The sequence below is a fragment of the Pempheris klunzingeri genome, chromosome 16 (assembly GCF_042242105.1).
Source record: "Pempheris klunzingeri isolate RE-2024b chromosome 16, fPemKlu1.hap1, whole genome shotgun sequence".
Lineage (NCBI taxonomy): Eukaryota > Metazoa > Chordata > Actinopteri > Acropomatiformes > Pempheridae > Pempheris > Pempheris klunzingeri.
This window is the reverse complement of record NC_092027.1, coordinates 5,532,833-5,556,067: the sequence shown is the minus strand read 5'-3', so window position 1 is coordinate 5,556,067 and position 23,235 is coordinate 5,532,833. Positions and strand designations below refer to the sequence as shown.

General features: G+C 41.0%; 3 protein-coding genes across 3 annotated transcripts; 1 reads left to right on the top strand and 2 right to left on the bottom strand.

The window, feature by feature from the left end:
• The first annotated feature begins 1,362 nt into the window (after window positions 1-1,362).
• Window positions 1,363-2,636, top strand: LOC139215551 (apolipoprotein A-IV-like). The gene is made up of 4 exons (XM_070846544.1): window positions 1,363-1,416; window positions 1,529-1,582; window positions 1,676-1,826; window positions 1,916-2,636. Exons 2-4 carry the CDS (start codon window positions 1,543-1,545, stop codon window positions 2,493-2,495), a joined length of 771 nt encoding a protein of 256 aa, XP_070702645.1. The 5' UTR covers window positions 1,363-1,416; window positions 1,529-1,542; the 3' UTR covers window positions 2,496-2,636.
• Window positions 2,637-3,828: 1,192 nt separating this feature from the next.
• On the bottom strand, window positions 3,829-9,693 carry tomm40l (translocase of outer mitochondrial membrane 40 homolog, like). The gene is made up of 10 exons (XM_070846066.1): window positions 9,658-9,693; window positions 8,196-8,410; window positions 7,971-8,038; window positions 7,600-7,692; window positions 7,396-7,497; window positions 6,670-6,775; window positions 6,372-6,494; window positions 5,833-5,909; window positions 5,595-5,697; window positions 3,829-4,576 (listed from the first exon to the last, which is right to left on the bottom strand). Exons 2-10 carry the CDS (start codon window positions 8,407-8,409, stop codon window positions 4,437-4,439), a joined length of 1,026 nt encoding a protein of 341 aa, XP_070702167.1. The 5' UTR covers window position 8,410; window positions 9,658-9,693; the 3' UTR covers window positions 3,829-4,436.
• A 4,977-nt stretch (window positions 9,694-14,670) lies between these two features.
• On the bottom strand, window positions 14,671-23,022 carry LOC139215183 (probable ATP-dependent RNA helicase ddx6). The gene is made up of 13 exons (XM_070846062.1): window positions 22,879-23,022; window positions 20,053-21,147; window positions 19,867-19,971; window positions 19,567-19,696; window positions 18,963-19,109; window positions 18,638-18,732; window positions 18,367-18,489; window positions 17,778-17,906; window positions 17,384-17,500; window positions 16,229-16,292; window positions 16,015-16,116; window positions 15,484-15,703; window positions 14,671-15,395 (listed from the first exon to the last, which is right to left on the bottom strand). The coding sequence occupies exons 2-12, from the start codon at window positions 20,293-20,295 to the stop codon at window positions 15,489-15,491; spliced, it is 1,470 nt and encodes a 489-aa protein (XP_070702163.1). The 5' UTR covers window positions 20,296-21,147; window positions 22,879-23,022; the 3' UTR covers window positions 14,671-15,395; window positions 15,484-15,488.
• Between the last annotated feature and the right edge of the window lie 213 nt (window positions 23,023-23,235).

The following is a 23,235-nucleotide window of genomic DNA, read 5'->3' as shown; positions in this document are numbered from 1 at the left end:
GTATTGTATCTATGTCCATATTCATTCAGCTTTATCTTTTTAGACTTAAAATGATAAATGCATTTGAAACTTGAAACTGATGTTGTAACTGTTGTTGGATAATAATACAGAAGTAAACCGTGTTTCATAAGTTTTACTCGCATGATAAAAAAATAAACGTATGCAGGCCAATCTCACAAAACACACACTTGTATACAATATCACAGAATCAGTATAAACCCATAAGATAGAGTGCACGTTAACTGGTGTGCATATTTAATTCAGATTGGTGAAAAACCCCCAGGTGACATGGATTTGGGTTACTCATGTCTGACACACGTTAACACAGAAAGCTCGGCAGCAGAAGTAAGAAAAGTCAGCAGATTAGATAACGACTTTGATCCAGTTGTGACCTCTGACCTGCAGATTATCTTTACTGAGGAATGTCATGTTTCCTTATGCAACAATTCCCAGGTGACAGACTGATAAGACGGAGGAGGAGAAACTACTGATTAAGAAGCAAAAGAAGCAAATTACAGGGAGACTCTCATGAAGCTGAAGACATTTTGGAAATAAAAGTGCCAAACTAGGACTGTTTTCTCACAACATTTGAGCCGTGGAGCTGTAAATGTTCTGGCTGCTGACAAAGATTCTCTGAATATGGGCAAAAATTAGGGAGGGGCACCACCTCCATGTTCAGGTTTTCTGGCTTACAGAAAGTCTGTAGCACATTTATCACAGTTTGAACTTAAACCCACAAGTCCTGTGCACACTCACAGCAACCCATCATCCTCTAAAAAACTAAATAATAGTATAATAAAGTGATAAATTGATAAAGAAGTGACTAATCTCTCCCACTGCTCACACGGACAGCACAGTTAGCGACCAGCTGGTGAACAAAGCCTTGCGTTTAGCAGCTAAAGAGCTGATTATTCATCTCCGGAGGTGGTGGAGACCAAAAACGGAGCTAAAAAGAGAGTAAATATTAGACTCAAATTCATCAGGTGGCCAGAAATATGAATTTTTATGACTATGACTATTTTTATTAGGCCACTTTCAGTGTTAGATGAACTGGCTGTGAGATCAAATCTCCCCCTGGGACAATAATCCTCCTTATAATTCCTTTTAAAGTTATTATACAAAGGATTTAAACACCATTTTGCCCAGCAGTCACTGTCTCCTGTGTGATTCCTGCTTTTTTAGGTGTATAAACCACTACTTAGCCCACTGAGATGCCAGAGAATACGCTATCGCAGGATGACGGGAGGAGATGACATTCATTATGACGTGGAGTGACAGCGGTGACAAGGATCTGTCCAACTGGGCACCCAGAGAAGGACTTTACCCTCCAACATGGCTATAAAACCTGCGAATGGCAGACTGCACGACACAAGTCATCAGACACAGGGTGAAGAAGAGACAAGCTGCCTCTGCAAGGTAACATTTTATTATTATTGAACCACTTCTCACAAACTCATGACTGAATTCAGATAAAAGTCAGATAAAACTTGTTTTTTTTAACTGTTCATTCATTTTCTTTATCCAACAGAGTCAAATTCAATCATGAAGGTACTTGTGGTTCTCGCGCTTGCTCTTTTCTCTGGTGAGTGATTTTTCTTCCCTGATAAAAACAAGTAAACCACAGCTGGTGAATCAATGTTAAACCTCTGTGCTAAACTGGCTGTTTCATCCACAGTTTGCAATGCCAACATCCTGTGGCAGGAGCCGCCCAAGAGCAGTCTGGATATGGTGAAGGATGCTTTCTGGGACTACGTAGCTAAAGCAACGCTCACTGCTGAGGACTCCCTGAAGCAGATCAGAGAGTCTGAGATGGGACAGGAAGTGAAGTAAGACTCAGCTTCATGAAGAAGACTAATGGTATTAGACGTGCACCATTTGTTTCAATGTATTAACTCTTTTTTTTTCTGTTTATCAGTACCAGGATCTCTCAGAGTGCTGACACAGTCAACCAGTACGTCGTTGCTCTCCGCACTCAGGCGGCTCCTCTGACCCAGGACTTCATGACCAAGTTTACCCAGGAGGCCGAGCAGCTGAAGGCTCGCCTGGAGAAGGATCTGACCGCCGTGAGCGCCAACCTGCAGCCCTACGCCGAGAAGATGGTGGCTCAGCTCCAGACCCAGGTGGAGGAGCTGAAGAAGGAGGCCGGCCCCTACGCCGAGGCCATGGACCCCGAGGCGCTGAAGGCCGTCCTGCTGCAGAAGAGCCAGGAGCTGAAGGGGCAGCTGGATAAGAGCGTGAGCGAGCTGCAGGCCCAGATGGTTCCCTACACCGAGGAGATGAAGGACAAGCTCGAGCAGAGCCTGGATGAGTTTCAGAGGAGCATGACCCCACTGGCCCAGAGCTTTGAGGCCCAGCTGACCCAGAAAACCCAGGAGATCCAGCAGAAGCTGACTCCATACGGAGAGGAGCTGAAGTCCAAGCTGGACGCCAGCGCTCAGGACCTGCAGGCTCAGCTGACGGCTCTGTGGGAGTCTTTCACCAAGAAGACCCAGTAAACAGACTTCTCCATCATCACAACCTCCAAACAACAAATATTTATTTTCACATCACCCAGTGTGTATTTTATTAAACAAATATTTCACCAGCAACTTTGATTTCTTGGTGTCTTAATAAGGGAAACGACAGATGAATGATTCAAACTGACTAAATGTACCGAAGGTGTTTACAGTCACCAAACTAAAAACTGAAACTAGGTGAGAGAATATTTTAGGTAAATGAAATAAAAATAGAAGAGAGACTTCAGAAAAACTGAAGAAATATTGTGTACTTACAAAAACTACATAAAATAAAATAAAAATATACAGGAAATCTCTTTAGTTTAAATCTGGTGCATCTGTTTAGTGATACTGGAGCGTCTACAATGACAAGTTACATCAAAGCAGACTTATCATTCGTCTTAATATACACTACTCACTAAAAGTTAGGGATATTCGGCTTTCAGGTGAAATTTCAGGATGAACCTAAAATGCATTCTAACCTTTCCAGGTGAACTTAATGTGACCTTCTCTAAACTTTTGAATGCACATGTCCAACTGTTCAGTGTTTCAGTACTTTCTACACAAGTTGCTGTTCTCTAACAAGAAGCTTAACAGCAAAATTCACAACAGGTTTGATCCATGAATCCACCAATACATTTCCTGCTTCAGTTAGAATTGGTATTTAAACAGTCCTCCTCATCCTGCCGTTCACATTCTGACATCATGAGACCAAGACGACACCTAACAGTTGATCAGCAGCACCTCAACACTGGAGGCTTCAAACAGGAAGTCCTCAGACGGATATAATATCGCTGTAGCATTAACTTTTTCCATTTTCCATATATTTCACCTGAAAGTCAAATATCCCTAACTTTCTGTGAGTAGTGTATTTATTCACTCTATTAAAATGCAATTCAAAAGGTTTTACAACACATTTGGCGACCAAATATCAGTCTTTTCTATTTTAATAAAGGATGTAATATCCATTCTAATAAGTGCTACATAACATCAATATACAATATTAAAAACTTTAATAATTTCAAAACTGCTATTTACTCATATTTAAGGCTATAAGCACTAATCCACTGTTCTTCATGATGCAGATCTTCTGCCTGGTTTACTTACCTAAATCAGTCCTGCTGGATTACAACAACCCTTTTAGCCAGGATTGTGGAAAAGATGAATGAAATGGAGACGTTACTGCAAATGTCTGTGTGAACTGACATATTGTTCTGTAATCTAATCTATCTGGGACCCGTGGTTAGAAAACAAGAAAACAGCGCTCCGTCCCATGCACTCACGCTCCAGCAGAGACGAGATCCACCGAAGGAAAACGACCACAAACGTGCAGTTTTTGTAAGAAATTGTATTCATCAGTTTCCAAGAGGTATATACAGGTCATATATACGTTTCCTAACATAAAAACGGCAACAAAACGGGTGATGGATTGTGATCGTGCCACGCAGTACAGTACAGTACACTCCTTCCTGACGGCTGGTAAACTTGTCTGTAACCAATAAATCACCTTTAAACAAGCAAAGAACAACAATTCGTTCACTGCACGCCAAGACAGACTTTACAGTAAAAAAACAAGAATAAAATGCAAAACTGGAGCGACAGGCACTGAACTCAATGGCAAAAACAAAGAGCTCTGTAGTTCTGTAATGTCTCAGTAATGTGTTACGTCTTTCTGATGTCTATTCCTGACCAATCATGATATTTGTTACATTTCTGATCATTCAGGCGATTAATCGTATGGGATTAAATGCATTGGATTTACATTATTACCTTTTATTCACCACGTGTGATGAAACGCGTTCTGGGAAAGCAATAACATGAGAATGGCCGAATCAGGTGACGGGTCGAGGTGACGGGACACACAGTCGTGTACATGGCAAAGTCTGATCGTCCACGGTGAGTCTGTCCGTTCTGTGAAGTCCGTCTGCGGGCTCAGTCGGTCTAACCGATAGTGACGCCGAAGCCGCACTGGAACTTGTTCTTGCGGTGGTTGAGGAAGGTGCTGAGGACCAGAGAGAGCGGCAGCGGGAGCAGCTTCTTTTCTAACGTTGCACCAACTACCCAGTTACTGTCTATGGAGCCTGACAGAGGAACAGGAGACAGAATATTAGATGGGTCTACATAGAAAAGGGTTTAAGAAATATAAAAAGTTTTTAAAAAAGCATCTACAGATATGTATGGTTGTGTACTGTCCCGTTTATCATCTGATAGAAATTAAAACATTAAAAACATATGAATATTGTTAATGTTTACCATGTTGAAGTTTAACCTGGGACATATTCTTACATATTTTGGCTTCAAAATGACTGATAGGTACTAAACATTTTGGAATTGGTCCAGTAGATCACCTCCGGCGGGCTGTAATGTAATCCTTTGAGGCTATGCTGCCAAACAATGCGTGTCCATTAAAGGGGTTTGTTTCTGCCTCAGACAGACTCAGGTTGTTACATGAAATGTCAGACAACATTACAGAGAGGATTCCTGCAGAGACAGACCTGCGAAATCCTCTTTGTTTAACCACAAACAGCTGCTATTATCACTCTTTTCAAAACACACCAAACTCCTCACAGAGTGCAGAAGTTGCTGGTCTACAGCTGCTTAGATCAGTTAGTTTTTTGAGTTACAGAAATATTATGTTGGATCTAAAGTAAACCTTTAAAACCCCAAAGTCACACAGGGACATTTTCACAGACCGTAGCTCATAGCTGTAGTCGTTTTGAAACCAAAATACGTAAAACTAAGGCCAAGGTTTAAAAAGTTTATCCTTTACTATGACAACAACTGGAAAACTGTCAAATCAGTCCATTTACATAAATATAGTTTGCGAGGCATTTCACCAGTGCCAAAGAAAGGAATGATTCTTACAGCAATAAACCAACATTTTCTGTCTTGCTTGACGAATAAACAAAATCAGGACACAACGTGTCATCTGGTATTAAACTGGCTGGTAAATGTATTGATTTGACAGTTTGTAATCTACAGCAAACATATTTGGCTGGTAAAGAAGTCTTTGTACGGCTCCCTGTGCAGGATAATCACTGTGGTAATCAATGGAAGTGTTTAGTGTTTCCCCTGAAACAGAGTGTAAACACGTCGTACCTTTAAACAGTAAATTGGCTTTAGGAACATCTAACTGGTAGCCGAATGACACGCTGGTGTCTTGCATGCGGGTGCTCGCCTCAAACTCCACACCGACCTGCAACTGTTAGAGAAGGGCAGCAGGAAGTTAGATCCAAACTAACAGGGTCAGGGAGCATTTCCAGTAAGTCAAGTTAAGGGAATCATAATAATCAGCGACAGTCTGACAAACAGGGCGAGTGAAAGGGAAGGAAGTTACCTGCTCGTTGGCTTTGTGATAGTACGAAGCGTGAGCTCCCGCTGAGCCAAGCGTCAGAGTGGCGATGTAGTTACTGCCTGCACAGAGGAGGTCAACACTAGTTTAACCAAATGACAAAAATGGACTCATGACGCCCAAGAAGATCCATCAGTCCAGACCAGGGCTGCAGCTAAATATTATTTTCACTGTTGAGGACTGATTAGTCAATTCTTTTCTCAATTATTTGATCTGTTGTTTGGTCCATAAAATGTCAAAAAAAAAAAAAATGTTGATCTGTGTTTCCCAAAGTCTAAGATGACATCTTCAAATGTCTTATTCTGTCCACAACCCAAAATATGTTCCGTTTACTGTCACAGAGGAGCAAAGAAACCAGAAAATATTCACACTGAACAAGCTGGAATCAGACAGTTATTACTCTTTTCCACAAAAAATGATCAAAATGGCTGGTGATTAATCTAATAGTTGACAACTAATTGATTTATCGTGTCATTGTTGCAGCTCTAGTCCAGACAACATGCCAACAATAACCTGCGTCTCACCTGTGTATCTGCCAACTAGAGACATCACTGTGCCTTCCTCTCCGGGCCTGCGGTGGTAAACCAGCTCCCCTCCCAGAGCCAGAGCCGGCGTTATGGACTGGAGGTAGTGTGTTACAACAATACCTGATGACGAGGACAGCGAGAGGCGTTCAGGTTCAGAGCTAAACTTTGCTTGTTCAAATTATAAAATATACTTTGACACATAACAATCCTAAAACACCTGAGGGACGGAGAGTAATTTTAGTCTTTGGGTGACAGAATGGTAACATGTCTGCAGCTCTGCTGACTGAAGACCTACCAGAGCCGACGAGGACGTCTGGGTTTCCGAGTGTGATGGTTGCAGTGTAATCTTCTCCCCTGATCTCAGCGTCGCCTTGCCAGTTCACAAACTTCTGTTGTTGTGTCTGAGGACATGACAGGTTTTGAGTTAACATCAAAGACTAAAACAGGACTTTTAAGGGCAATATTGATATTTTCAATCAGCTGCTAAACATTTTTTACCCTGAAACCCCACAGAGCTCATCTGCGTTGCGTTCGTTGTCATCCCTGATGTTATAAAAACCCTCTGATCACTTAACATCTGGCCTGTTGCCACAGATTATAAAATAATATTGATGTCGTAGTGGAATATACAATTGAAGTTGCCTGCCTGCCTCCTCTTCTCTGTGCTGCTTCTGTCAAAAATAGATTAGGCATATATCTTTAGCGGAGCGCCGAGCTGCTTCCGAGATGCGCCGCAGCACTTCTGCTGGGATTTAATGAATTAACTATAGAGGACACAATCAGGTCCAGCAGCCGTGTCACAGCGGGAACGCAACCAGACACTTCCAGTGGGTTTTAGCCTTTACATTAACACAAAGCATACACATATCTTTTATCTGCTTAATTTGGTTATTTAAGAACTGTGACCAAGATATTGTCCAGAGAGCACTGGAAAGTTTGTTTCCTACTGTGGTGAGATTATGGTGGTATTTAAAACTATGCTAAAAACACCCAACAGGGGAAAAACAGTTTGAAGCTTTACCTGGAAGGCCATTTTGGATCGTATTGTGCTGCCGATCTGGTGGATGATCTGGGCGTTAAGGCTGCCACTGTTGTCCATGTCTCCCACCATGACTGGAAAAAACTGGACAAAAACAGAGCTGTACTTTTACATTACAGTTCGTGCATGAAGAAAATATAAAAGTCTTACAGATGCAGTTCACAGAGTGACTTTGCTGCAGCACACCTCTGCTGGCCCCGTCTGCTTTGATCCGACGTACGTCGCACCAAACCTGTAGGTGGAATCTCCCAGGGTGCTTAGCAGTACGGTGTGATTCACCTTAAAGACAGTTTAAAAAGGCACAATTAAAAATGTACCTTTAGCACATTTACAGTTCACTTTCTTTGGTAGAATTGCTGAGATACACATTTGCACCTAAATGGAAAAGTCTCATACAATCCAATGACTAAGGAAGGAGAAGATGAAATCACATGCAGCTCAATTATCAGAGCTTTTAAAGCTCAGTGTTATAGAGACGTAGTCCGGCTTTATTTCATGTATCAGTTAGTAAGAGATCGATATCTACAGGGGAAGATGTCATAAGGGACTTAACTGACCTGGAAGTGGTTGCTAAGGCCCTTGTTGACAACTAGCCTGACGCCTTCCATCTGCATAGGGAAAACCTCTGAGGAGAAAAACACATGCAGATGCAGATAAGACATAAGGAAGTGATAGGGCTCTTCATGATTTTGCTGTTTCTGACCAATACATGTTAACTTGATGTACAGGGCTCCACAGCGTGCTCACAGACCACATTATGTCTTCAATTTATGCCCGCTTACCTTTGCACTTGCGATGACACTCATCAAATGCACCCGGGTTAGGCAAAGAGTTTTCTGCCCCCTCCTGCTGTCCCGTGGCTGCCTCACTGGGGGGTATAACTGAGGACACCGGGGGCATCCCAAAGCCTGGCGGCACCGTCAACCCCGGGACGGCAGCACCGCCAGAGGCTGGTGGTGGAGGGTTGGGGGAGCTGGCAGCCAAAACACTGCCCATTCTGTCAGGGAGAAATGAAAGGATACAGCATGACAGAGGGTGAGAGATGACTGAGATAAAACCAAGAGAGAATATTGTGGTGCCATTGAGTATTTACAGTAGTGGTGCATCTAATGATTATTTTGTTAACCATTAATCTGCTGTTTATTTTCTCAATTAATCATTTGGTCTACAAAACATTAGAGAAAAGTGAAAAATGACTGTCAGAATATCCTACAGCCCAAAGTGACCTCATCAAATGGTCCCCAGTTCACAAACATTTAATTCATTATGATGTAAAATCAAGAAAAAAAGCAAATCTTTCATCAGCCACAGTGTACAGTTATTAGCGCAGGCAGGATGCTCAAAAGGTGTAAAGCAATTTAACATATTTAAGCCGCTAAATTGCTGCAACTCACAAGAGACAGATTTAAAGAAAAGAACTGAAGGTGCAGAGGCAAAGATATCCTCCTGACCTTTAACCCCCAGTATGGGTCCATTCACAAGTATATGGATCCTAGATTTCCCATAATACAACTCAATATGTGTCAGTGTCTTTCAAACACATGTGCAACTTATAATGCAGACTTTCAGTTAAAAATGACTCTATACTGCAGCATTCACACCCCACAGGATGGATGGGAAGGATGGGAGACAAATCCAGTTTTATGACGGCAGAGTTGATGTTATCAGGATTAAACACAGTGCATTCACACTATAGCTTTACACCCACTAGCTTTTGGTTAAATTACCTTGCACGACTGACTAACTACATAAGACCTGCTTTTTTCATGTATCTTCATATGAGTCGACACCAAAAGAATCTGAGGTTGTCCTGGAAGTAATAGGTGGAGTGCCCCTTTAACCTTTCACACAGCTCTCATGCTCATTCAAATGAAGTTAGAGCAGCAGCAGGCGAGAGAGACCGGCTGATGTAAAATAACAATAACTATGTGATGGAAATAGGTAAGAAAATGGTGCTGCTCTGTTTATAAGACGTAGAACGTGTTTTGAATGAAACCAGCAGCACGTACAGCATGAAAAAGTAAGCTAAGCTAGCTACTTAGCACCATTCAGTGCAGTGGTTAACCTGCCTGCTAGCTTTTTAGCTAGCAGCTGGCAGCTCTGGAACAAACAGCTGCTACCGGTGAAGGAAAACAAAAGTCACTTTATCAGGTCACAACTGCTGAGAAAAATAGCTAATATGATGATTTATTGCCAGTGAAACCTCTTGTTATATAAAACACACAGCTAACGATAGCTACTCACGTTGTGATTTCCAGAGGACGATGCAGCCGGAAGTTGAATCCGATACCACCAAAGAAGAAGTGTGACGTAAGGCCCGCCTGTTTACTGAAGACGCGTTGTGATTGGATGGTCGACCATAATTCTCGGAAATGATTGGCGAAAAGAACTGTCAGTCATTTTTATGTGTCGAAAGAGCGGGGGCGTGGCTTGGTGTTGACGGCGTCACAGTCATACTCAAACACTATTGGCTAATCGAAATGCAGTCAGTTGCAAAGGGGCGGGGTCTTTTACTCTGAGGTTGCTGATTGGTGGAGAACTTGACGTCACCTGCAGACGGCAGAGCGGGTGTTGTAGAAGAAATGTTGTCAAGGTCAAATGGCAGCCTGCTGGTCCCCAAAGGCAGACATTTTTAAATGGAATTTTAATTGGCATCATAAAAGGCACCAAAACATTTTCTATGCTCTTATAAAGGCAGCGTCATAATATGGCATTAGACCCAGAAACCATCACACAACCAGGGTGACTACATGGATCAGCAAGTTGAATTTTAAGCCTTTGTGAAATTGAATACCGCCCTACATATAAGGCCAGATTTGCAATGAACATTAACATTAAATGTGAAAATACAATCGTATAATTACAAGTGCCTTGAGTTCAAAAGCATAAGTACATCAAAATGATGATAGTTTGTTCAGTTAACTAAAACTGTTGTAGCTGTAGTTGCACAAGATATGTTGAATGAAGCCAAACTGTGATAAGACATTTGGCTTCAACTCTGATTTCAAATATTAAACGCTCAGGCATTTTTTTCTTGGAGTGGATTTTAGACCAGGCTTACAGCATTCAGTGAATAAATATTCAAAACCTTCCTACACAGAGACTATTTAATACTTTTTAAGGTCTTTTATCAGTAAAAGTGAATTTAAGACATTTTAAAAAAGGACCCACGGCCACCCGGTAAACCTGTGTGTCAATTAGTAGTTTCAATAAACACAACCTTATTTAGCAATGTCCATCATGTGTGCAGAATTTAAGGTAAAATGTAAATATTGTTTATATTAGATTTTGGCACATGGTCCCTTCACAACACCGGGCTGCAAAGATATACAATAATGGAGGTTGTTTTTTTCCAAAGTAATAAAAAGCATTCAATCTTTAACAATAGCAAAATGTGAGTTCAGTGCTAATGAGTTGAAGTGGTTTAAATTCCTAAACAAATATACAATAATCATATTAACAAAAACAGTGTGACACAGTAAAAAAAAAAAAAAAAAAAAAAAAGAGGAGAGGCCGTGAACATTTCAGTTCAATTTATTGAGTTTTATACCCCTGCATGTATTTCCAAGTTACAACAGTAGAGGACAGAGTGATCAGCACAGGTCGTAGAGACACCTCGTGCCTCCTCGATGCATTTTGTAAGGAAAGAAAACAAACCAAAGCATTAAAAAGGATGAACATTTCGAGAAAGACGTTTTTGTAGTATCACCCAATCATTACAGGTTTTATTCTAATGGCACGTAAGAAGAAATCATAGGACAGTGAGGGAGGAAAATAAATAGACATCCTAAACACGGAGTCTGGTTTTAGGCTGTTACAACTGAAGTTCAAAATGACGAAACTTGCTTGAACTTGGGGCTGAAAATTGTTTTGGGAGGAGCAGGGTCACCAAAGTACCAATAAGTACAGAGAAGACTGAACAACTTATGTAAAAACTGTGTACAGACGGGCTTGTTTTTTTTAAAAAAAGAAAAAAAAAAAAAAGAAAACAGGATTTTAAGTACAAGGGTTTGATTGAACCAACATTTTTGGAAGCCAATTTGGAATAATTCTGTATTACCACTCCTTTACTTTATCCATGTCACAGGGAAAATACTGTAGCAACTGCATTCCCAGCTACAGTGAAACACAAAAAGAATAATTTGAGAGCCAATTTATAGTCTTAACACCACTGTTTTCTATCCATGTTGCAGGGGAAATACTGCTGTAAATGTACCCTCAGATTACTACTAGCTCATCATTAAGTTTGGCTGAAAGTGTGGGTGAGTCTACATTAGTGCAGCAAATTAAGGGATCCAATTCAATTTAGGTATGCACAGTAGAAATATTAAGGGTGGTTCAGCCATTAATACTAGTTTTAAGTCAAGGTGTTGATTTTTTTTTTTCTTATGTCCACCTATTTAGAATCACAGCAATCCCAGACTGCTTTTTTGTACCCAAATCCTCACCCATGATTCTTTCCAATTTTAATTATCATTTTTTTTAATAGTTACCCTTTTCAATCAGGTTTTTGACGAACATCCCTCCCACCCCTCAGCACTACTGACTCCACAGGCCAGAGTGCACACACAGACACTTGACAACACAAGATGACAAAAATCAACTGAATCTCTCATCATTCATTCATTCAATACTGCATTCATACATTCATAACCTTCTTTATGACCACTGATGCACGAGTTTGATCCAACACGAAGCTCTCAGTAATCCCCTTTGCAGCCATTTTTTAAGATGCTGCCTTGTTCTGAGATCTCAGCGAGGAAAACGTTATAACTGATATCACACATGGCTGGAGCTAAAAAAAATAAGATTTTGTGGAGTTTTAGGTGCCGATTCCAGGCAAAAGTCTGGGATGACGTCTAATGTTTAGTTAATGACAATAGTTGGGGAATATTTCTAATGTTAGAAAGAAGGAACATGAAAAATTCCACAACTATCCCACTACGATGCATTCGGCTCTAAATGTCTGTAATCTCTGCTGGGTCACAAAGGAGATCATGGAATGACTTCTGGGATGTGATCAGGGACATAAAACAAAGAAAACAAAATACAGAAAAGCAGAAATTTGTCATTGGAAATGAGATGTATGTCAACAAAGTTGAACTCCTGGATGAGGCAGGAGATGGAAAAGAAACACACACACACAAAAAGAAACTACATCCCTGTGACTGAACATCCACACTGATATTTATGTCACCGTTCACCGCCAACGAAAACACACAAGTCTGCACATGAAAACACACGCAAAAACAGAGACGTACAACAAGTAACGCTTACATGCAGCCTCAAACTGTTTAGTAGGACAGTTTATCCTCATCTGTTTGTTTCTTATTTATTACTGTCATCCCAATTACTCGTGTGATTTTTTCCAAGTTGAGCTGTTAATGTTGCAGAACATCCAGAAAGTTGAAGCTGCATGTAAACGTAGTGATTCTTAACAAACACACATCTCATCTTTATCTCTCAAGCAAAACACAAACACACACACACAGTTCAAATAGTATCCTGCACGTGTCTCTCTCTCTCACACACACTCACACACTCACTCACTCACTCACTCACAGGCCTCTCCTGACTCAAGCACACACCTAAATGCCTCTCAAACACACACTCATACGACATTCTCCTTTTTTGGTTTTGCTTCAATGTAAATCCTGAAAATCCATTTCAAGAAAAAAAAAAAAGGAAAACAAAAATCTACCTCCTCCTCCTCTGCCAATGAAGCAAAGTATTTTCTTTTTTTGTATAATTGTAAACGACTAGTGTAAACAATGAATCATTTACAATTCTGTTTCCTCAAAATGATTCATAACACCTCGTATAAAGATTGCCCTAGTGGAAAAAAAAAAATAATGGATCGAGTTGCTGAAAACAGATCAGAGCACTTTGATCATCGAACACACAAACTTGGAACAGGTTCAAGAGGATCACAGTGCTTCAACGCTTTCCAGAAACCCAACGCTCTCTCTGGCACTTAAAAAAAAGGAGGAAACAAGGCATTTTGTGTAGTTTTGATAGGAAACGCCTTTAAAACAGAAGCTTTTGGATTTTTTTTTTTTTAAGTACCAGAGAGAAGGAAAGATTCAAGATGCCCAGAGAACATCTGATAAAACACTTGGCTTCTGCAAACCCACTCAAAAAAACAAACAAACGAAGAAAAAAAAACACCTCCAGACGTTACCCAGTGCTAAAGCCTCACAGCCCCCCCTTTTCAAATTGCTTTAAGCAACATCAAAAATAAATCTTAAAAGCAAAAATACTTTCTTTTTATGTCTTTTTTTTATCATTACTGACGCTCTGTAAGGGGAGGACAAAAACAAGGAAGTCACAGCTGCCTGTTCAAAGATGCTACAGTTTTGCTTTCAAACACAGAGACCACCCCTCACAACACGATAATCCTCACATTTTATAATCATAAAACATAGCTGTGGTGGGGGAAACAAAAAGAAAAAAAGATATCGCTGCTGCTGCAAAGAGAAAACTGACCCTTTTTTTTTTTCTTTTTAAAGGGTCAATGTGGTCCTTTATAGACTGAGCAGGTTTCATCACCCTGTGGTCCATGAAGCCATTTCATATCCAGTACACATTTTCATAAAAGCAGAGCCTGAAGAGGATTTTCTAATGCAACAGCAGCAATACAAACAAAGACAGTCAAATATGTTTAAGAGCTTGGCATTCATCCACTGGGCTATAGAGAGTATACATTGGCAACGAATACATTCACCAACTTCTATTTTGTCGTGATGGGGCTTCAAATGAAAGTTTTGTCTCAGGATTTGGAAAAAAAGTTCCTGTAATTAATCAAATTTTGTATTTGCACAATATAACTGAACTGTAGCATTGGGGGGGGGGGTGATGGAATTTAAACTATTGTTTTGCACCAACTTCTACAAAATAACCATTTCTTGGTACTAAACAGTGTATCAGTGTAGTGAAGGCAAATGTGGGTATCAAAGCTGTTCTGAACCAGTCTGACGCGTTAGTCCTGTGTCGTATCTACGAGGAGGAGCGAAAACCAGTTTTTCATCTACCAGCGATTCACCAGCCGAATGTGATTATATTTTATGTAAAAGAACCTCTGCGGGAAAAGTCACCAGCAGCAGCCATAATGTAAACAGCATGAGGCTGCCATTAACGTCCCCTGCTGTGCTGCGTTTGTGTGGTGGCACGCCAGCATCCATAAATGAGTACGGGGGCTCGCGTCTTCAGCCGTCTTCTCGTACATCTCTGCTAGCGTATTATTTGTAGTGAGAGGGAAAAACAGTCACGCAGTATTTAAATAAAGCTGCCCTTTTTTATTGCAACGTTCACATTGAAAATAAACGTTCACATTCAGGATGGTTTTTAAGGAGTTTGAGCCGTGTTTAACACACCTCTCAGCAGAAGAGAGCGAATGTGTGTGTCGTCTTTTTCTCTTGCATAATGGATGTCTAAATAAACTCAGGTTGCTATTTAATTCATATCATTTGTGCTCGTACTCTGCTGCATGACAGAAGACAGCAGGTTAGGATGAATGGATGAGTGCACGTGGGAGTAAGTAAGGCACTTAAGTGACAACAACAGTGTTAAGTGGACAGAACGATGGCTGGTGTTCAGTGCACAAACGTAACTTTAAAAAGAGGCCAACCTTTCTGCTGGCGATGAAAACAGCCTCCAAGGGCGACAGGTTCAACACAGCTTTGATACTCATTTGCACTGTTGTCTAACCAAGATACATTTTGGGAAAAATATGCTAAGATCATGCACAGGATGCACGGTCCAGTCGGAGTTTGGTGCAGAACAATATAGTTTAACTTAAAAAAAACGGATGAGGCAGCTCTCTTTGTTGAAAAGGTAAGGAAATGCTTAAAAACGAAAACAAACAGCCTTTAAATCCATTCGACAGGCTTTGAAAACGAGTGTGAAATGTGAAACTGAAGAGTTGCCTGAAGCCTGTGTGCTAGCGCTGATGTCTGTGCAAAAGCCCGGTGTGTCCTACTGTCCTGGAGGGAAGATGAAACTCAGATTAGGAGGACGGGTCTTGTGTTATTCATGCGACAAAAGTCAAATAATCATCTTCACGCGTCTCACCTGTTTTAGGTGCTGTCCTGCTGGCGTCCCGGCTTCTCCTCGATCTCCTCCACATCACAGTCGCCGCCGGACGAGTGGAACTCGGCCACGTAGAGGCTCTTGTCGATGCTGCTGGGAATGGGCTTGATGTCGGTCACCAGCTGGTCTTCGATGGCCTTCAGGTTGAAGCGGTCCTCTGATGTGATCAGGTTGATGGCCAAGCCCAAGTGACCGAACCTCCCTGAGAGTGAGACAACGTGTTTAATATGAAAACTATCAAGTACTTCTGCCCTGCGTCCTGGAAAGTGTCCAAAGATCACCGTGGTGCAGAGCAAACAGGATTTATGTCATTCCACTGGAAGAACCAGCACATAAATAAACACGCTGCTTTATGCATCAAACTTAAATTTTAGTTATTTTATGTACCTTTTGTTAATATTCTCATGAGTAGTCATGATTTTTCTTTTTAAAAAAAAATCCTAAATCCTGTTATCAAACCAGTTTCCATAAATGAGACAGTGAAGCTTTAATATAAAGGAGTAAACATCAAACCTGATCTTCCAATACGATGGAGGTACGTCTCAGCATTCTTAGGGAAGTCAAAGTTGATGACTACGTTGACAGCCTGGATGTCAATACCTCTGGTGAAGAGATCTGTTGGATGATGACGGGGAATTAGATAATAACCACTGATAACCTCTGTGTCCTTTCAGGAAAACATTCAATGGTTTGTTTTGAAATGTGGAACTGTGCAACAGAAACTCACCTGTGCAGACCAGGTTTCTGCACAGTCCGTTTCTGAAGTCGTGGAACACACGGTTCCTATATTCCTGAAAAACAAACGAGTCCAAAGAGCAGGGAATGAATGAATGAGTATGCGTCACCTGCCACAGAGTAAACGGTGGCTGTGGCAGGTAAAGATTTCAGGTTGCCTGCTACCACGGCAGACAGGTTTTCCTTATAGACACATTTTAATTTTTATAAAGAAATTCTAAGTTCTGCAAAACATTTTCTCCACTCTAAGATATTAAATTTCCCTGAGGCAACCAACACAAACATAGCAGAGATGTTTCTCAGACTACACCCACTGTACTAAAGGTACTAATTCCACTTATCTACGACAAGCTGACACAAGACATACTACTCTCAACAAAATTAAACCAGGAGCAGGATTTAAATTTTTCACCACCGGGTGACGTATGGGATTTGATCTTCAGGCTGGTTACTGGTTTTACAGTTTAAAGTTGTGCACAGGGCCCATATGTCCAAAGAGAAATCATCTCCCATCTTCCCAGATTTTGAACCCCCACTGTGAAAGATGTAGCCCGAGCCTTGAAAAATACTGGAGGGACTCCTTAAACTCGGTCCAGACCCTGGTCGTACTCTTTGAGACACTGCTCCGCGCATCCACGCTCAGTATTTGTAAGATATCATGTCCTGCCTTGCTAATCTGCTAATCAGTTTGTGGCTCAACTAACAAGTTCCACAAGGTGTGGGGATCATTTCTGAAAGTGAAACTTACTCAGTATGTCATTATTTATCTTCATGTTGGCCTCTGATTTACCAATACAGAATCCATTATTAATGTCTTTTCCTGCTTTTAATCATTTATCAGTTGCTCTTTCTTTTCTGGATATGAAACCAGACTTCAGGCATCTGGCTAACTGTAACTGCAAATTTGTTTAAAATGCAATTAAATATTTTTGAGATTAAAAAAAGAAACTCTTTAGTTAAATATAGCCAAAGATTACAGTTAATATTCCACATTTATAATATAGATTTCAGGACAAACAGGAAAAAAAAAAACACTCAAAAGAGCCTCGTGGCTATGGACACAAACACAATTAAAACATTGCTGTAACTATATTTCCAATTTGCTCCAGTTTTTAAAAGGCAACATTTCTCTCAGCGTTGTCCTCACCTGCATCATCTTGGCATGGATGTAGAAGCAGGAGTAGCCCAGCTGAGTGATCTTCTTAGCCAAAAGCTCCACCCTCTGAGTGGAGTTACAGAAGATGATTGACTGGTTGATCTGAAGCTGTGACGGAGAGAAAGAAATGCGCTATGGATCATTACATCAACCTTGTGTCCTGATCCTACGTTGAACAATGTAATGAGGCGGTGACTTAGAGAGAAACAACTGTTGCAAAACTGCACTGTGGTCTGTGTCGACATCCAGGCAGTTTGTGTTTGATACAGAACGACACTTGGAGGTTAAAAAGTCTTTTGTACCATTGCATTATGAAAAAAATAATAATGCCTGTGTGACTGCGGGGCTGGCTGTTTAAAATGCGTGGACCGTGTTATTCAGTTACCCTGGAGAACAGTGTGTTGAGGCAGTGGACTTTCTGCCTCTCTGTGACGTAGGCGTAGTACTGAGTAATGCCCTTCAGAGTGAGTTCCTCCATCAGGTTTATCTCGTAGGGTTTCTGAAGGTGCTTGGCCTACAGCAAGGACAGAAAACAGTTCAGTGTGCAGTTGATAGAACATTTGACAGCAGAGATTTCACAAGTGTACAAGAATGTAAGATGTCCATCAATTAACTAAAGAAATGTGTCCTCTAGTCAGGTTGTTTATAATGTGCTGTAAAATGTAATATAAGCTTTACTTAACTAAAATCTGAAGTATTTACACATGAAGTTTCCTTAAAAAATATTCGTCTGTACGACTGCATTTCAAAAGGATTTTGTAGAAGACTTTTACAGACTCTAAAACAAGAGTCAAATTGTATTGCTGAATTTCTCTCGATGAAGACTGTCCTGGCAAAGCATGCGACAGACCAACACAAACACAGATCTGGGCACAGTGTGAGAACAGCTTGGTCTGCAGTGCGAGCCAAGTGGTGCCAAGTGGCCTTGAGCCACTGGGTTGGCTGACTGGTGCAGCAATTAGCCGTCTTCTCACCATGAACTTCTGCACGCTGATGGGGAAGGTTGCAGAGTAGAGCAGGATCTGCCTGTTCTTGGCCAGGAAGCTGATGATATCCTCGATGAGCACCACAAAGTCCTGAGACAGCAGCTTATCCGCCTGAGAGGAAACAAGACACAATTTAACGTGCTCCAGGCTGAAAAACACCAATCTGGAAAAAACAGACTCATAAGAAAGCCTGATCAAAATGCGATGCAGTATACTACTGATTATGGGCAGATTCCTTGGTGGTTGAATTCAAACGTACCTCATCCATCACCATCATCTGGACTTTATCCACCTTTGCCACTCCCTTCTTTATCAAGTCCAGGATCCGACCCGGCGTGGCGATGACCACATGCACTGAAAACAGGAGAATTAGAATTACACAAGTGAGACAGTATTGTAATACAACAATCCTTCTATTTGTAGAGTTGTACACTTAAAAACAAAAGCAAAAATCAGCAAAAACACAGCCTGGACTTTCTAATTTCTGGTAGTGGGTGATCAGTCAGCACGCCACACTGTGTGTGTAGTGGGAAGAAGTCCTTTTTTAGACAAAACATCATGAGGCAGGTCAGCGAGAGTCTTACCGGTCTCATCCAGGCGCATGATGTCATCTCGCAGGTTGGTGCCCCCGGTGGTGGCCATGATTTTGACTCCTCCCAGGTGTTTGCTGATCTGAATGGAGATCTGGCTCACCTGCAGTGCCAGCTCACGGGTGGGTACCATGACAAGTGCTGGGGCAGAAAAATGTACCGGTTACAAATATGGTGGATGTGTGTATCATACGTAGAGTCCACAAGACAAAATAGCTAAGAAACTAGAGAAAAGGCCATAATGTGGAGACGCTACAGATTAGGGAAGTGCATTTCAAGCAAAAATACTATTCGATATCGGATTATGCTGGCGTACTACCAGGGGCCACTAAAAATTAAGGAAAATATACTTCTCAAAGCAAGGCGATAGTTGTGTAATGTATTCGATTTGTTTTTTATAATTTAACAAATATACAAAAATCACAACCCATCCCTAGTACAGATAAGGTAATATGATAGGAAACAAGAGGAAGCACGGGAGAAGAGATGTGATCATAACGACCAGAGGGACAAAAGTGAGAATGATTAAGGATGGAAGAGGACGGAGGAAAGCTTCCATTAGGAAGGTATCTGTATAAAACTACAGGTGGTGTCTCACCCTGTATGTGGTCCTTCTTCAGGTCTATTCTCTCCAGCAGTGGGATGAGATAGGCTCCACTTTTCCCCGTTCCATTCTTAGCTCGAGCCAGAATATCCCTTCCAGACAGGGCGATGGGAATGCTCTCCTCCTGTTACAAGAAAAGATTTTTAATCTCATCTGTGGGACATCCTGGCTGTCTAATGGTTAAGAAGCACACCATAAAACTCCTAATGTCACTGGTTAAATAAATACAGTTGTTGAGGATCACACTGGGTTCATCTGGTCAGTAAAGTCCATTTGACAAAGAATTAACTCTACCTGGATGGGGGATGGTTTCTCCCAACCCATCTCGAAGATGCCCATCAGGAGTTCTCTTTTGAGACAGTAATCTTCAAATTCATTCCCCTTAGTGGACGTCACATCCTGCAGGAGACACACGATGGTTAGGAGAACAGTAGAAAACTAGTGAAGCTACAGTAAGACAGGGGGAACTGTTTGACTCACTGAGGTTTTGACCCTGTTGTCTTTGGGAGGGAGCTTCAGGCTCTTCTTCCAGTCATCTCCAAACTTGATACCTCCTCCGTCCTGAGAGGCACCGCCTGCTATCTGGGGCGCTCCTACAGCCTTTCCTTGAGTTATGGGTGCTGGCTGGACCGCAGCTGGTTTGGTCTGTCCTCTGAGCTGCCCGTTCTGCTTGTTCAGTCCCATGACGACTGGGCCAACATTTTCTGTTCTGGCGGTTGCCATTTTTCCTGTTTTCCGTGGGTTTTTTTTCTTCAAAGTATGAGATTTTTGCCTCTTAGGTTTTTCTTTTTAAAAATTCTCTTCAAAAGTAAAAAAGTTTAATAAAGCATTAACAAACAATATTCTCTATTCTTTTTAAGTCCAAAGCTTTCACAACAGAAGTCAATTCGTAGTATTTACATATACACATGTACGTGCAGTTCGGTCCCCTTCAACAACAGAGTGACTGACGTACAAGAACAAAAACAAAACACAAAAACCAAAAACACGTTTATACACAAGAGCTCTTCAAAATGAAGAGAAATCTGCATTCATATGCATGAATATACTTGCTCACAATATAGAAAAATTATATGTGAACAAGTATCAAAGCGGTTCAAGTCCTGAAATAGAACAACTAAGGCAATCTGCACTTGGGGGACAGCTTCTTCAGTATAATCTTAGTTCAACGCTTTATCTTCTCTTTCTAAATTGAACAATATTTCCTGTTTCCACTTTGAGTCCATAAGAGTTGCTCAATATCCCTGTCTTTGAAAAAAAGGATGTCCAACTTTGTACAAGTTTTTCCCCAAAATCATATAGTCTGTAATGCTCTCCGTTTATTCCCACCGTGTGGATACCCGTCGGTCCACGTGTGAAAAAAACTGAATCCTGAAATCACAAATCATACAAGGGGGTATCTAGTCCAAAGCCAAAAAGCTTTCCACCCCTTTTGAGTCCTCAGTGTGCGTTTCCTTTCTCCTCCAGTTGCTTGACCCTCTCTCCCCGGACACCACAGGTTTTCAGGTCGGTGTGTGAGTGTGGCCGTGATCAACCCGCTGCCTCCTCAAAGTCAGCCAACAAACAACTTTTCACCTAAAAAATAAACCAATACAAACATACATAATTATCCAACCAAAAGTTGGAGCTGTTAGACCAAACTGCATAAGTAGGGCTCCAACTATTTACTTCCATTATCAATTACTGTTTGTTTTTTTTCTTGTCCAGTTCGTCTATAACATGTCAGAAAATTTTCCTAAAGCAAATACTTGTTTAGCCTGAGAAACACTATTCAGTTTAAGATAAAGAAAAATAGCAGATCCTTCAGTGTGAGAATCTGTAACAAGGACATTTTGCTTAAATAACCATTAATTGATCAAAATGGTTACCAACTAATTATATCTGGGTCACCTAGTGATATAAAACTCAGTGGTTCCCAACCTTTTCTCATTCAAGAAATACTCCTTTCTCCAATTGCTTGGTATGAATTACTTTGACAACACCTGAAGATAAAAATCTATGCAGGAAAAAAAAACAAAGGAACATGAAAATGTGTAGCAGAATTTTCCTCCACACCTATGTTGTTGTTGTTAATCTCACAAGCCCTCTGGTTGCATCTTGGCCACCAGAGTGGGAACCAGACAGACACTATTTCAATAACCTTTCAATATTTCTCTCTGTCTTCAGCTGCCCCTCTCCAGGGACAATGTGCAATAGTGCCTTATTCATTTAGGTTTTACTTCAGATTTTTTATTTAATGATGTGCAGTTTTTATACGGGTTTCACTGACTTTTAAGACTTACTATTTATTATTTGTCCATTCTATTGTTTGTAAATGTGAGCTACTGGATACCTTAATTTCCCCTAGGGGATGAAGTCAGCATCCATTTATTTATTTACTTATCTAGCTAACCTTATACCACCTTTTGTCCCTGGTATTAACTTGTCACGGGAGCTTGACTTTTCTGACATTAGACAAACTAAACAAGCAATCGTCTACAACGCTGTTGTGATATGAGGCAATAATGAAAGTAAGTTAGTCGTAACTTTGATAACACATACTTCTACAGACTTTATAGCAGTGAAAGGCTTTAGCGGCTAATTCGCTAAATGGTTTGGGATTGCGCAGGTGAGCTTGCCAGGTGGCGGTCTGAGGGACAGATTATCTGAGCCCAAACTGATTTAAATCAAGACTGACCTGCAGTAAAGTCTCCAGGTCTGACAGAAACTAGCTTCGCAATTACAATATATAAAAATGATCAGAAACTGATGCTAACTTTGTGTTAATTTACTTTAGCTAGCTACAAACTCGAGCCTCAGCCATTCGGTTTCGATTCAAATAAACAACAACTTACTTTTTACCAGTTTTCCAAAAAATAAAAATAATTTTAACACAATCTAACCATCGGTGTAGCTCCGATATTTGTGATTCAATAAGTTATCAACGTTTCCTCGATGCTGCGTCTCAAAAGAAACATCAGCGACATTAGGCTAATGAGTTAAAGCTAAGCCAGTGTTAGCTCAAAGCTAACTAACCGCTAAGCCGTAGCAACACTCGCGTTTCAGACGTTTACTAAGATTTTAATTAAATAATATGACAACGTGTGTAAAGTCTAGCGAAAATAACGGTACATATCGTAAACGTTACCGTCCTTCATAATGTAACCGTTAGAGCTAACTAATAGCACAATTAGCAAGCTCGTTAGCTTCGAGGCTAATTTAGCACAAATAACTCCACTCGCTAACGTTAGCTCCGTGCTAGCCAGCTCACAACAACTCGGATGTTTTGAACGGAAACTGCGTGGCTCCAAGTCACAGCAAACCTACCTTAGTTTCTCTGATATTTTACAAGAGATACCCAGTGTGCGGTTGATCAACTATTTCCGTTGCAATTCGCTTTTGTATCTGAATTTTACTTGAAATAAATCGCCTCTATTGTGTTTCTTCTTCCTTTAAATCAACATGGTCGCCTTCTTCTTCGTCTCCTCTTCCTCGGCGTCTCTCTCTGCTGCTTATTACATGTGAGGCTCCACGACGCTGCTGCCACCTGCTGTCACACCTGCGTACTGCGGTGGGAGGATGCGTAGATTATTTTGTACTGTCTTTAGTACATAGATATAAAAAAGAAATGTGAATTTTCATGACACTATTCTCCATTATTTATATATTTACACATTTACTTTT

What these genes read in the sequence shown, in the direction of transcription:
- LOC139215551 (XM_070846544.1), top strand. Translation starts at nt 1,543, where the DNA reads ATGAAGGTACTTGTGGTTCTCGCGCTTGCTCTTTTCTCTG. An exon ending in CGCGCTTGCTCTTTTCTCTG is followed by an intron (nt 1,583 to 1,675) that starts GTGAGTGATTTT and finishes TTTCATCCACAG; the next exon opens with TTTGCAATGCCAACATCCTG. An exon ending in GAGATGGGACAGGAAGTGAA is followed by an intron (nt 1,827 to 1,915) that starts GTAAGACTCAGC and finishes TCTGTTTATCAG; the next exon opens with TACCAGGATCTCTCAGAGTG.
- tomm40l (XM_070846066.1), bottom strand. Translation starts at nt 8,409, where the DNA reads ATGGGCAGTGTTTTGGCTGCCAGCTCCCCCAACCCTCCACCACCAGCC. An exon ending in GATCCAAAATGGCCTTCCAG is followed by an intron (nt 6,776 to 7,395) that starts GTAAAGCTTCAA and finishes TCATGTCCTCAG; the next exon opens with ACACAACAACAGAAGTTTGT. An exon ending in AGCCAATTTACTGTTTAAAG is followed by an intron (nt 4,577 to 5,594) that starts GTACGACGTGTT and finishes TTCCTCTGTCAG; the next exon opens with GCTCCATAGACAGTAACTGG.
- LOC139215183 (XM_070846062.1), bottom strand. Translation starts at nt 20,295, where the DNA reads ATGGCAACCGCCAGAACAGAAAATGTTGGCCCAGTCGTCATGGGACTG. An exon ending in TCAACACACTGTTCTCCAGG is followed by an intron (nt 17,501 to 17,777) that starts GTAACTGAATAA and finishes TCTCCGTCACAG; the next exon opens with CTTCAGATCAACCAGTCAAT. An exon ending in CAGAAACCTGGTCTGCACAG is followed by an intron (nt 16,117 to 16,228) that starts GTGAGTTTCTGT and finishes ATCATCCAACAG; the next exon opens with ATCTCTTCACCAGAGGTATT.